General features: G+C 42.1%; 2 protein-coding genes across 2 annotated transcripts; one reads left to right on the top strand and one right to left on the bottom strand.

Annotated features, from left to right (window-relative positions):
• The first annotated feature begins 1,699 nt into the window (after positions 1 to 1,699).
• On the top strand, positions 1,700 to 2,658 carry LOC115569040 (high choriolytic enzyme 2-like). Its single transcript, XM_030396904.1, has one exon. It carries the CDS (start codon positions 1,754 to 1,756, stop codon positions 2,555 to 2,557), a length of 804 nt encoding a protein of 267 aa, XP_030252764.1. The 5' UTR covers positions 1,700 to 1,753; the 3' UTR covers positions 2,558 to 2,658.
• A 2,372-nt stretch (positions 2,659 to 5,030) lies between these two features.
• LOC115569046 (high choriolytic enzyme 1-like) lies at positions 5,031 to 5,954 on the bottom strand. The gene has a single exon (XM_030396925.1). It carries the CDS (start codon positions 5,898 to 5,900, stop codon positions 5,097 to 5,099), a length of 804 nt encoding a protein of 267 aa, XP_030252785.1. The 5' UTR covers positions 5,901 to 5,954; the 3' UTR covers positions 5,031 to 5,096.
• Positions 5,955 to 13,885: the final 7,931 nt, after the last annotated feature.

Consider the following 13,885-nt stretch of genomic DNA (forward strand, 5'->3'; position numbering starts at 1 on the left):
TGAGAGGAGACAGAGGTGAAGAGTCATGTGAGCACAGTTCAGTCCTCACATGCACCAAAACAAACATCTACAGTCTGTCTTTAGTCTTTACAATACTCCTTTGTCTTTATTATCCTGCTCATTAATGCTTTACACAGTATTTACCATTACACATTAGGCGCAGGTATTTAAGGATCTTTTGCAGACAGCGTTTTGTTTAAGTTTCTTTTAACACAACAAGTCCTAAAATTGTTCAAGTACAACAAAAACTGAGAACTGATTATCTGAAGAGATGCATTACACATTCACCAACTTCGTTATTACACGGTTAAAACTTTTAGGTGTCAAATGTTGAAATGGATTGAAAAAGTCCCACAAGATTGAGGACGTTAAAAGAAGAATACCTATTATAGAATATTAAGAAGAATTAGGGATTTTTGATCGTAAAAATGTTTATTTTAGCATTGTATAAAACTGTCATATTTCATGTTTAAACACAACGTTCTTCACAGAGTCAGAAGTGCTTTGCAGAAGATGAAATATTCAGTTTGGTTCAAGAGATCATTTAAAAAGCAATACATACAAAGACAAACACATACGTGGGCAAAAGGTTCAAATGTGAAATTTGAGAGTTCTGTGGTTTTATACCCAGAAAATAAGTTTTGAATGGTGTTTAATGTGTGTATGCTGGTGAGCTGCTTCTGTTATTAATGTCTGAGTTAGGTTAAGTCATAATAATGCAGTGGATCCTTTTCACATCCATCTGCACTTTGACCTGACAGCTGCAGTACAACATGATGAGACCTGACGTTCACTGACTGCTGTGAAAATGTCTTAGAAGGTGTTTGCAAGTAGGTCAATAAAAAAAGTCACGTGTCTGACTTTACATGAATCCATCAGGTTGGTATACAAAAATGCTATGAAGTCATCCAATGGTTCTTCTGACAAAATGATTAAAATTCATGCTGTATTTCCAGTCTTTCCACAGTTTGGTTTGGCTGCAGAGGAAGCTGCATGTGACCTGATGAATGTCCTCCATTGATGTCTCTGAGTGGCTCAGTTGCATTGTGAGTAATGTAGACAGCAGGTTTGAATGGCACACCACTGATCTGCACTGCACTCCTACAACAATGTTGTGCTCATTATGGACACTCTGAAAATAAATGATCAAAATCAATACAGTCCAACCAGATAAATTACCTTTTTCACTCCACACATTCCAACCTAAGTTTATAGCAAACTTCATCGATCCAGTAACAGATCAGTGTGGAAGAAAAGAGAATATTACTGTGAGTATTCAGATGGTGTTTGTGTCTGTTCACAACATTTTTATCTGTTCATGTATTTGTTTGCATCCCAACTATTTAATTATATGCACAAATAAATGACATGGAAACACTACAGGATGATATTTTTAAAGAGACAATGATATATTTGATTGTGTTTGAATTAAGGTTGGTTTAACAGAGACGATGTGACGTCTTGTTGGCTGGAGACCTTGTAATGTGTTCGTCTTGACAGAAGCTGTGTTCATCCATCTAATGACCAGAGATAACAAACACTGTTTAAAAAGTAGGTTTGTCTGTGGAGTCCTCCCCTCAGAGGTTTATTTAGGCCTAGCAGTGAGGACCCCGACCCATAATCCTCCTGCAGACACGCCTGTAGAGGAGAGTATAAAGAGCCTGGACTGAAGTGAGCCACACATCAAGCTTCACAGAGTCTCTCCACAGCAGCTCTCCTCTGAAGCTCCACAGCCTCCAGACCGACCCTGAAGATGACTCCCTCCGCCAGCCTGCTGCTGCTGCTGCTGCTGCTCGGCCTCTGTCAGGCACATCCTCTGCAGGAGGAAGGAGGCCAAGGAGAAGAAGAAGAAGAAGAAGTCCCAGACACCATGGACATCACCAGCAGGATTCTGACCTCCAACAATGCCACCGATGAGATGCTGCTGGAAGGAGACCTGCTGGCTCCCAAAACCAGAAACGCCATGACGTGCTGGTCCCAGAGCTGCCTGTGGAGGAAAGCTTCCAACGGCTTCGTGATGATCCCCTTCACCATGAGCGCTGAGTTCAGCAGCTGGGAGAGGCAGAAGATCGACAGAGGAATGAAGGCCTTCCACAGCAGCACCTGCATCCGCTTCGTCCCCCGTCAGAACGAGTACGACTACATCAGCGTGGAGAACAGAGGCGGATGTTTCTCCGCTCTGGGCAGAACTGGAGGCAGACAGGTGCTCTCTCTCAACAAGCAGGGCTGCCTCTACCACGGCATCATCCAGCACGAGATCAACCACGCTCTGGGCTTCCAGCACGAACAGACCAGGAGCGACCGCGACTACTACGTCAGGATCAACTGGCAGAACATCGACCCCAACATGGCCTACAACTTCTACAAGAAGAACACCAACAACCTCAACACCCCCTACGACTACTCCTCCATCATGCACTACGGAAGAACAGCCTTCTCCATCCAGCACGGCAGGGACTCCATCACCCCCATCCCCAACGCCAACGTGCAGATCGGCCAGAGGCAGGGCATGTCCTACTGGGACATCGTGAGGATCAACCTGCTCTACGGCTGCTGAGAATGATGCTGATGCTGTTCTAACGCTGCTACAACCTGTGACATCACTGTTAACATGTTGTTTCTCTCATCGTCTTAGTTCAAATGTTCACACAACAGAAGGGATCGCTAATAAAGCTAATGCAAAATGACTGATTGCTATCTTGTTATTTTTCTCTATTGAGAAGATAGATAGATAGATAGATAGATAGACAGACAGACAGACCAATAGATGTCTTACCATTTTACTGTGTTTATATGTGGCGGACCCCGACACCTTTCTAGCCTCAGTGTGATCTTATTTTACTCTGAGAGCAGCTCGTTGTCAGTTAATGTAGTAAATATTAAAAGTCTGAGTTTCAATTTCTTCTACAAATCTACACAATGCCCCTTTAACCCTTCCAACATCTAGTTAGAGGAGGTAAACAATCCTTCACTGTGTTCATTGAAGAATTGTCAGAATGCCATAGTTGATGTGAGTTTGTTGGAGGAAACAGCTCAGTGTGCCACAGAGAGAACTCCACACAAACTGGCTTTAGATTTCTGCAGTAGGATATTTTTAGGAGACTTTATTTAAAGCGTGAGCATGAAATGATCTCTCAAGTTATAAGGTACCAACACATGACATGGAGACACAGTTAGCCTATTAAACCATTCATGTTCTTCTTAACTTTTCAGTCCGATGTTCTCAAACAGTCCCTCCCTGTTTCACAGAGTGAACCTCATGTTCACAGTACACAGTATTGATGGGTGACATTTAATTGCTCACAATGTGCAAACAACAATGAACAACTTGAGGAAGTCATAACTGGTTCAGATGTTATTGTGATTCAGCTTTTCAGCTCCACCATGCTTCCTGTCAAAGTATATCACTGTGATTTATTGTGTCTCTTTCCAGTATTAAAGTCCGTGTGAACATCATCCTAACTGTGTCTGCTCTGTAGCTGTCTTCTGCGAAATAGTTGTTATGATCAATGTATTGTGAGTCCACACTGCAGATGCAGGTTTGTCTCGTGTCTATATGCCACTGATGCTCACTGCTCCTCTCCTCCAGGTGGAGGCGGTGTAGGACAAACACACTCAGCTGCTCTGTGGAGGTTTTTCAAAGAAACAAGGAGCTAAATCAGCAGTGATGAAGCTGCTGTAACATATAAACACGTTGTTGTCGAGCGTGTGTGTTGAACAGTATAAAGACTGGGTCCCGCTGTGTTACTCAGGCTGCACTACAGCGTCTATTCACAGGCGCGATCCCACTACTGAGCGGCACGGGGGCTTTGACCTGCTCCGTGTCCGACCTGGGCCGGTGCACCCCTCCTTAGACGACCTGGTGGTCCCGGGCTCCCCCAGGAGCACCATATCGATACCGAACTTAGTGCGGACACCCGATCGACATAGTCCGCTGCAGCTCAGAGGTCCTGAGCTCAAACGATCCTCCAGCCTCAGCCTCCCGGGAGCTTGGATTACAGGCGCGCGCCACCGCACCCGGCGACAGATCTTGCGTCATAGACGGTCTGCACTCTGACTGATGTGACGTCATCAGAGAGCACGCTCAGGTGGCTTTTAGCGACGAGACAAAAATGCATCTGCATTGTGGACTCACAATACATTGAGCATAACAACTAATTCGCAGAAGACAGCTACAGAGCAGACACAGTGAGGATGATGTTCACACGGACTTTAATACTGGAAAGAGACACAATAAATCACAGTGATATACTTTGACAGGAAGCATGGTGGAGCTGAAAAGCTGAATCACAATAACATCTGAACCAGTTATGACTTCCTCAAGTTGTTCATTGTTGTTTGCACATTGTGAGCAATTAAATGTCACCCATCAAAACTGTGTACTGTGAACATGAGGTTCACTCTGTGAAACAGGGAGGGACTGTTTGAGAACATCGGACTGAAAAGTTAAGAAGAACATGAATGGTTTAATAGGCTAACTGTGTCTCCATGTCATGTGTTGGTACCTTATAACTTGAGAGATCATTTCATGCTCACGCTTTAAATAAAGTCTCTAAAATATCCTACTGCAGAAATCTAAAGCCAGTTTGTGTGGAGTTCTCTCTGTGGCACACTGAGCTGTTTCCTCCAACAAACTCACATCAACTATGGCATTCTGACAATTCTTCAATGAACACAGTGAAGGATTGTTTACCTCCTCTAACTAGATGTTGGAAGGGTTAAAGGGGCATTGTGTAGATTTGTAGAAGAAATTGAAACTCAGACTTTTAATATTTACTACATTAACTGACAACGAGCTGCTCTCAGAGTAAAATAAGATCACACTGAGGCTAGAAAGGTGTCGGGGTCCGCCACATATAAACACAGTAAAATGGTAAGACATCTATTGGTCTGTCTGTCTATCTATCTATCTATCTATCTATCTATCTATCTTCTCAATAGAGAAAAATAACAAGATAGCAATCAGTCATTTTGCATTAGCTTTATTAGCGATCACTTCTGTTGTGTGAACATTTGAACTAAGACGGTGAGAGAAACAACATGTTAACAGTGATGTCACAGGTTGTAGCAGCGTTAGAACAGCATCAGCATCATTCTCAGCAGCCGTAGAGCAGGTTGATCCTCACGATGTCCCAGTAGGACATGCCCTGCCTCTGGCCGATCTGCACGTTGGCGTTGGGGATGGGGGTGATGGAGTCCCTGCCGTGCTGGATGGAGAAGGCTGTTCTTCCGTAGTGCATGATGGAGGAGTAGTCGTAGGGGGTGTTGAGGTTGTTGGTGTTCTTCTTGTAGAAGTTGTAGGCCATGTTGGGGTCGATGTTCTGCCAGTTGATCCTGACGTAGTAGTCGCGGTCGCTCCTGGTCTGTTCGTGCTGGAAGCCCAGAGCGTGGTTGATCTCGTGCTGGATGATGCCGTGGTAGAGGCAGCCCTGCTTGTTGAGAGAGAGCACCTGTCTGCCTCCAGTTCTGCCCAGAGCGGAGAAACATCCGCCTCTGTTCTCCACGCTGATGTAGTCGTACTCGTTCTGACGGGGGACGAAGCGGATGCAGGTGCTGCTGTGGAAGGCCTTCATTCCTCTGTCGATCTTCTGCCTCTCCCAGCTGCTGAACGCACCGCTCATGGTGAAAGGGATCATCACGAAGCCGTTGGAAGCTTTCCTCCACAGGCAGCTCTGGGACCAGCACGTCATGGCGTTTCTGGTTTTGGGAGCCAGCAGGTCTCCTTCCAGCAGCATCTCATCGGTGGCATTGTTGGAGGTCAGAATCCTGCTGGTGATGTCCATGGTGTCTGGGACTTCTTCTTCTTCTTCTTCTTCTTGGCCTCCTTCCTCCTGGAAAGGATGTGCCTGACAGAGGCCGAGCAGCAGCAGCAGCAGCAGCAGGCTGGCGGAGGGAGTCATCTTCAGGGTCGGTCTGGAGGCTGTGGAGCTTCAGAGGAGAGCTGCTGTGGAGAGACTCTGTGAAGCTTGATGTGTGGCTCACTTCAGTCCAGGCTCTTTATACTCTCCTCTACAGGCGTGTCTGCAGGAGGATTATGGGTCGGGGTCCTCACTGCTAGGCCTAAATAAACCTCTGAGGGGAGGACTCCACAGACAAACCTACTTTTTAAACAGTGTTTGTTATCTCTGGTCATTAGATGGATGAACACAGCTTCTGTCAAGACGAACACATTACAAGGTCTCCAGCCAACAAGACGTCACATCGTCTCTGTTAAACCAACCTTAATTCAAACACAATCAAATATATAACTGGGGGTTGACTGGCTGTGTCCCCACCAATGTCAAAATCAAACCTTCAACCTCGAGTAAGTTGCAGGTTAAAAACCACAAAAACTGGACAGTTTGAAGGTGAGTCGGTCAGGTCAACATGCTCCTTTGTGGGAGTAACTTTACTGATGGAATACTCTGTGGACACAACATTATCTAACAACACAGCAAACTGAGGTGGTGACATGATGTAAATGCATGTTGTTTTTTCCCCATTAAGCAAAAAGAGCCACCCTGTCAGAGCTCATGAGTAAATATACGAGTCGCTGCTGTTTACCCAACATGGATGCCATGTTGGTCTGGGGAAGCTGTGCCTCTTCATTATGAATGTGTTATACCACTATTACACAGAATTAACGTCTATTAACTCAATGCGCAATAAATAATCTAAAATAGGATGATTGACTCCTTTTCCATTGCCATTAGCCTTTTATCACAAAGGTGACTGACAAAAAGGAAACAGTACAAAGCAGATGATCAGTGACCTCATCAGACTGCATCCAGAAGATCTTAAAACTCGTTTTAAAAAGTCTCAGTGTAGAACATTCTGAACACCCTGAGCACAGGACTGTTCAACTCTAGTTGGTGCCCTGCACATGTGTTCAATGTGTTTGCTCACTGTTTGGGTGTTATTGTGATCTCTGTGTAGTCAGGCTGTTGGTAGTTTGCTTTGCTACCCGCCTAAATTGACATTAGTTGAATTCTGCTTCACACACACTCCTTCAGCCTGGACCATATCACACTTATGTGTGATATCAGTGAGCTAATAGTGTGAGCACCACCAGTGTTTCTTTGTTCGTAAGGTCTTTTACCATAATATTTCATAAACATTAGCTACTGCACAAACTCGCAACCACCTGAGGGGGCAGACGATTGGAACAACAGTGGTGTTGTGGCCTGAATATGAGCTTGAACGCCATATTTAGTGGCTGAATGTAATCAATAACACCTTTAAAGAATCAACATTATGGATATTATATTTTTTCACCGTTTAGCTGCAACACAATATTGTCCGTCACCATCTAGCCACCTAACTGTCTCCTCTTTCAGAACATTGCCAGAAATGTAATCTGATACACTTGTTGTTGTTGTTGTTGTTGGAGGGGATATAGTCCCATCAGAACCAGCACCAGCACTGCCTGAACTGTAGTGTTCTCTATTAACTTTATTACTTTTTTAAATGTTAATAATTTTCTGAAACTTGCCAAGAGGAAATATTGACCTCAAAATATATTAACTTGATAAAATCATCATAGTTTGCTCATTTATGGGCACCATTATTTTCATGTTCTGAATGTTTTTTGCCTTGATCCAAACACATATTACTAGCCTAATTACGATTATTTTACATAACTAATTTTAAATTATTTACAATCTTTATGAAAGATTATATTCAGATTTCAATTCAGATTGAGCCCACACTTACATATTTAGATCACAATGTGTATTATACTGAAAGACAGGAAGCAGTGTAACAGGTGTTTCTGCTGTGTTTCTTTAACACAGAGTCTGTTTTGTTCACTTAATATTAATTTGACTCCGTTAGTAAATCTACAAATATTTACAAAGAGTACCCTCAGTAAGAGACAGACAGTTTAGTCAGACTGACTGAAGTGCTCAATAATCAACATTAAAGAGGTGCTACATAGTTTTGGAGAGAATTTTAATATGTACAATATCAGTGAGGTAATAATACAAACTTTTCTCCATCAGTGAATAAACAAGCTGTTCTCAGAGGAAAATAGGGTCCCAGAACACAACAGAAGTCTGAATATAGCAAGGTGGCAGGGTCCGCCACATATAAACAAAGTAAAACAGTATAAATTATGTTGACCTTTAAGGTCAGTTTGTTTATACAGTTTATTTAGTTGTGAAAACAAAGAGAGTCTGTTTATTTAGTTTGTTTAAAATCAGCCAATTAGGATCTTTGTCTTCCGATTGAAATTATATTTTTGTTAAACACGAGAAAAGTGTGGAGGTGGAGAACTGAGGAAGATTTAATTATCTGCTCACATGAAAGCACTTTATCATAACCACCTAATTATCTAATTTACTTACCAGCGTTACATCCTGAATGTTGGACGCTTAAATCATTTTTATTCTAACAACTACTGAATTATCTTCTTAGATTTTTTCATCATATCTCAATAAATAATGCAATTTATTCATCATTTAACAGGATGTGCGGGGAAGTCTGGTCGTTTTTTGACCGGGAGCACAGTTTGAATAAAAACAATTCAAATTCAATAAAAGTGGCCATCGCTCATTTTACATGTTCAGTGTGGAGGAGAACATCAAGCCTTCGGTCAGTCAGATCAAAGTTACAATTGCCAAAAAAACCAAACAGTTAATTCTAAGCAGCTGCATGTGTTTAAAAAGGTTGTTTGTCATCGGGCTGAATCAGAAACCATCTAGTCGTCCTCGGTTTGACTCTGATTTGGATCCTTGATGCTTCTCTCAACCTCAACCATCATCAGGTTCTCTTACAGATAATTCTGCTGTAAATGTAACCAGAGCTGATGATTGCTGCCTGCTGCAGGCTGCACAACCCAGAGAGAAAACCTGCAGAACTCATCACATCCAGGCAGCTATCAAACATGTATGGAGCTCACTGTCAGTTAATATATGTTTCCATTTTAATTTCTTCTATTGTTATTTTACATATTCTCTCATATTTATACATTTGCATTTTATGAGCTTTTTTGAAAGAAACAGCAGAGAGAGATTCAGTTCTTCAGTCAACAACATCACATGAACCCAAACTGAGACGTCCGCTTTAAATATAGAACGACTGCTCCTCTCACTAAACAGAGCTTCAACTGATGGAGACTGACAACAGACAGAATCAGAATTATTGTGACTGTATTACATCAAAAGGGGAAAAAAAGGTACATTTACAGTATTTTGGATCGTTTAATATATTTATTTCATTACAAACATTTCATGAGTGTCATGAAAATGAGATTTCAATGTTTGGAAACTTTATTTCAAATTCTAGTCCAGATTATAAAGTTTTTAGATCTGAACAACAAAAACATGCAATCATTAATTATTATTGATAGCCAAATTGAACCCAAAATCCATTCCCTATTATGGTAATGCTGCATGAAGCACTACAACATTCCCCCCAATTCTTAACCTTGACCAAAACACGTGTGCCGAATCTGCTTTGGCAATCTTACACCGATCACATCTTTCATCCGTGTTTGGGTATATTTTAGCCAATCTGGTTAGTGAGTATGTTGGAGAACTTTAAACTGAATCAGATTAAGACATGCACAAGAAGAAGTTCCATTCAACATACTCAGAGCGTTGCCCCAGGTATTGTCAGATATGTCAGTCGCTAGTTCTTCCTCCCATTCTGCTTTGATGTTTTCCAGTGAAACATTTTTGAATGACATGATTTAATCATATATGATAGAAATGTTGCCCTTTAAATGAAAGAGGGATCTCAAGTATAACAACTAATCTTGATGTCTCAGGAAGTTCAGGGGATGAGGAACCATGAATGTCTGAATGAAGAGACGAAACCTGAAGATAGCGGATTTACTTAAACAGTAAATCCCTGAAGCTTGGAAAGATATTATTAATATTATTAATGTGAAAGTCTCTACAGTTGCACTCCCATTGTTTAAAGGTGCAATCTAATTCAGCAGCTGGAAATAGGTGGTTGTTACTTATGGGGCTTAACAATGAAAACTCAAAATGGAATGGCTGTCTGAACTGTATCCAAATCCTAAAGCCTGGTTTATGCTTCTGCGTCGCGGCGTAGCTACGTCGTTGACCCTACGCCGTCATTGAGCATTCAAAGTTCTGCGTTGAGGGAACGCGTTGTTCTGCAATTCACCGCCAAGTTGCTAAGGTGGTGTGGCTGTGTCTTTGTTTGGTTTCGGGGGGTTCATATCGGATTCCTTGGTATTCTTCTGGTCAGACAGTAAACAATGGCAACTGAGATGGAGCGGGTGTTTTTGGAGATGGAGCTCATGGATATTGAACAACAAATGCTGTTATTACAAATGTTGAAGCGCAGGCGACGCAGAAGAAGAAGCAACTGCCTGAAATGACGTTCTGAGCGGACCAATCACAGTCCTTGCTGTTCGCGTGTCGACGTGTCGATGTGGCGCGTAGTCAGGATTTTTTGGAGGCGCACGTCAGGCTACGGCGTAGGGGTCTGCGTCGACGACGTAGCTACGCCGTAGCCGCGACGCAGAAGCATAAATCAGGCTTAAGAGTATATCTTACTACCAGGCTGGAGGTGAACTGCAACAGGGAGTAAGAAAGCTGTGCTGTAATCAGTGCATACAGTGATACTGTCATATGAAATATAGCCTCAGCAACACACCAATCTGTCTCTGGAGCCTGAAACCAGAAGACAATTTTGTGCAATAGTAATTTTGGGAGGGCTCACCCTTTCTTTGCCTTTCAAGGAATTCCTCACACAGTCTGGGGGTCTTACCTCCCTATACGAAATTTGAAAGAACTTTATTTGTTGAGCGGAGGAAGGACTTTGGAAAGAAAACTGGAAGACATCGGAACAGATACAGCAATCTAGGCTTTACGTTCATCTCAATACAATGAATCGTGCCAGCCAAAGGGATAGATAAAGGGCACGTTGGAGGTCTAATTTCAAGTTAGTAGCACAAGTTGGGGTATAAAAATTGGCTTTAAACACGTCAGTATAGGAAAGGTTGATACTGATTCCTAGGTATTTAGATCCCGAATTCGAGACACACAATGGCAAGTCTGAATCTGAGATCTGGGCAGCCTTCTTACTAATAGCAGTTAAGTCTATAGCCTGAAAACCTATCAAAGTCATCAAATATCCTGAAAACTGGAGGTGCACAGGACAGTGAATCTTTAATCTTAATCATACAGATATCCAAAGATCATCTGCAAAAAAGAAACCTTATACTCCAACGTGATAATACCACTGATGAACTGTGAGGCTCTCAACTTTACTGACAGAGATTCTGCTGATGAAATGAAAAGCAAAGGACTCAGAGGGCGACCCTGCAGTGTATAAAATCTGAGGCCAAAAAACCCAGATGAAACTGTACAACAAGTTGGTTATGGGAGAAATGTTTCGCTGCTCTAGGCACAGCAGCTTGGGAGATGACGGGCAGAGCGGTGATGACACACAACAAGAGACCACGGGTCGGGCTCTAACGGTGGGCCTCTACAGGTTGTCAGTGTATGAGTCACACGCTCCACCAGCTGAGCCACTGGGGTGCATCAGAGGAAGATGTTTTAATCAGAAGATAAAGATCTTCATTGACTCATTCCATGGGCTTAAACACACTTAATAAACACATGGTCCATATCAGGACAATATACGTTAAGTATATTCTCACATTAGAACTATTGATTCATTAATGTGTTCATAACAGCAAGGATGAACTAATTTTAATGACTGCATATACTGCTGATTGGCTTAACCTATGACAATATGATAATAAATAAAGTATGTAAACGCTAACAAGGATAATTAAAGCTTTAAGATAAATGTAATGAAATAAAAGTGTAATATTTGACACTGGGATGTAATGAGAAGAGTAAAAAGAAAAGGTGAGAGCAATATGTGTATAGGTTTAAAGAGTATCTGTCGTGTATATGGTTTTTTGTGAGGGAAGTGCCATCTCATTGTGACACCCTGCAATTGAATGAACGAGCGTGTCTACAGGGGAATCTAGACACAACCCCAGGAGGAGGAGGAGGGGGGATCCCGATGAATTGAGCCAGCAGATTGTGGACATTAAGTACCGTTAATGTCCTAATCTGAGGTACATACCAAGTTTTGTTTACTGTTACACCGCTTATGGGTCTGCTTTTACAGACAGAACACACCAATTTATGAAGTTTTTTTTTAAATTATAGGGCACTGTGGAATCTGGATAAGTTTAGATGTACTCATTTCAATGGGATACAGTATGGCTGATATTATTATCAATGCTAACAGTCTTCCTTACAGTCTCTTCCAGTGAGGATGTAGGCTAAATGAGGATGCTTTCCCTCCTTCTCCTTCTGCTCGGACGCATACAGATTGCTCAAGCGTAAAGACACATCGCACACAACATAGTGATTCATACCAACAAATGCTGGCCTATGTAGTCTGCATATAATACAGCAGCGGTGGAGGATTGATATCATGTGACATGTGGTGCGTCAGAGCGCTGCTCATGTGGGGCTCAGAAAGAGAGACAGAGACAATGATAGCTCATGTGTGTACACATGTGAAGGACTAGTCTCATCACTGGGAGAAAACCCCATCGAAGTTATGACGTGGGTAACCTAGTATCAACAACTTCTCTGACATCAAACCTTGTCAACAGACTCTCCTCCGAGCCATGTGGGGGAAATTGTGACACTGCCTAGAAACTCCAGAGAATCTTGGCTCACAGATGTTTATTCTTGGTATTGTTTTGTGGGTTTTCTCATTCACCTCCTGGGTTTTTTATCTCCAAACAAGGCTGCAACTCGGCAGCCATAATTGCATTTGTCAGGTGGGATCCTATGGCTCACCACTGCTTGAGCAAGAGCCCACATGTAGAGATAAGGAAGAACATTTATTTAAACCCTTTTTTTTTAAAATGTATGTTAAACAAAGTTAAGACTGATTTAGAAATCATATACTTTTGCTTCTCTCTCTTAGCCAGACTAAAGTTTAGGTCTGTAATTTGTTCACCAGTTCCTTCTCCTGCTGTCAATGGCCATCTTAGATTTTGATAAAACTTGTACAACAGTTAATAAACATACTACATTGGGGTATTGAGTATTCCATTTTTTGTGTGAGCGCTGCTGTTTTTTTTCCCAAAAACACAATTGAAACTTCTGCACCAGTATGTTTTATTTGTCTTTGAACTTCGAGTAAACCCATCAGTGTATGGTTATCTTATTATCTGATCATAAACCTAAAAGGACGAACAGCCTCAGAAACTGTCAACGGGTGTTAGCCTGACTGCGACTGGCAACAACATGATAATGGCTGCTGTTATGACTTTGGAGGTACGATTTGATCCCCCTTAATCATGTTCACCTACCCTACAGAAAGAGCTCCATGAAGCAGAGCAGCGTATGGATGCATTAGACAAGGCTGTCACAGCGATGGGTTGTCAGATAACCTCACTTGATCTACCTGCACCCTACCTTTCCACCCCTTGTTGCAGACTCTGCCTGTTCCCTGGCTACTGGTGCTAGGCTTCCTGTTTCCTGCCCTTCCACATCTATACAGCACATTGTTGTTATATACTGTAGTTGCAAATACTATATATACTATATAATATGTATGTGCAAATACTCCTGTGTTTGTCTCAGCTGTTACCATTCTCTTCTTGAATGGAGCAACTGTATCAAGGTTAAAGCTTAATTTATCTCTTTCTGATTTGTCATTCTCAATCCAATCGCCAGAATACATGTGTGCTATAGTCGTGGTCAAAAGTTTATATCCACTTGCAAAGAACATGTATGTAACATGGCAGACTTCAGTTCCGATGATTTCTACAGCTCTTATTTTTCTGGGAATGAACTAGCGGAACACACACTGCTTTGTCACAAAAAACATTGATGATGTTTGGTTCAGTAATCAATTTATTATAGGTCTTCTGAAAATGTGGCCAAATCTG

Source organism: Sparus aurata, chromosome 18 (genome assembly GCF_900880675.1).
Source record: "Sparus aurata chromosome 18, fSpaAur1.1, whole genome shotgun sequence".
Classification (NCBI taxonomy): domain Eukaryota; kingdom Metazoa; phylum Chordata; class Actinopteri; order Spariformes; family Sparidae; genus Sparus; species Sparus aurata.

Excerpts from the sequence above, each read along its gene's own strand:
- LOC115569040 (XM_030396904.1), top strand. The coding sequence starts at position 1,754 with ATGACTCCCTCCGCCAGCCTGCTGCTGCTGCTGCTGCTGCTCGGCCTC.
- LOC115569046 (XM_030396925.1), bottom strand. The coding sequence starts at position 5,900 with ATGACTCCCTCCGCCAGCCTGCTGCTGCTGCTGCTGCTGCTCGGCCTC.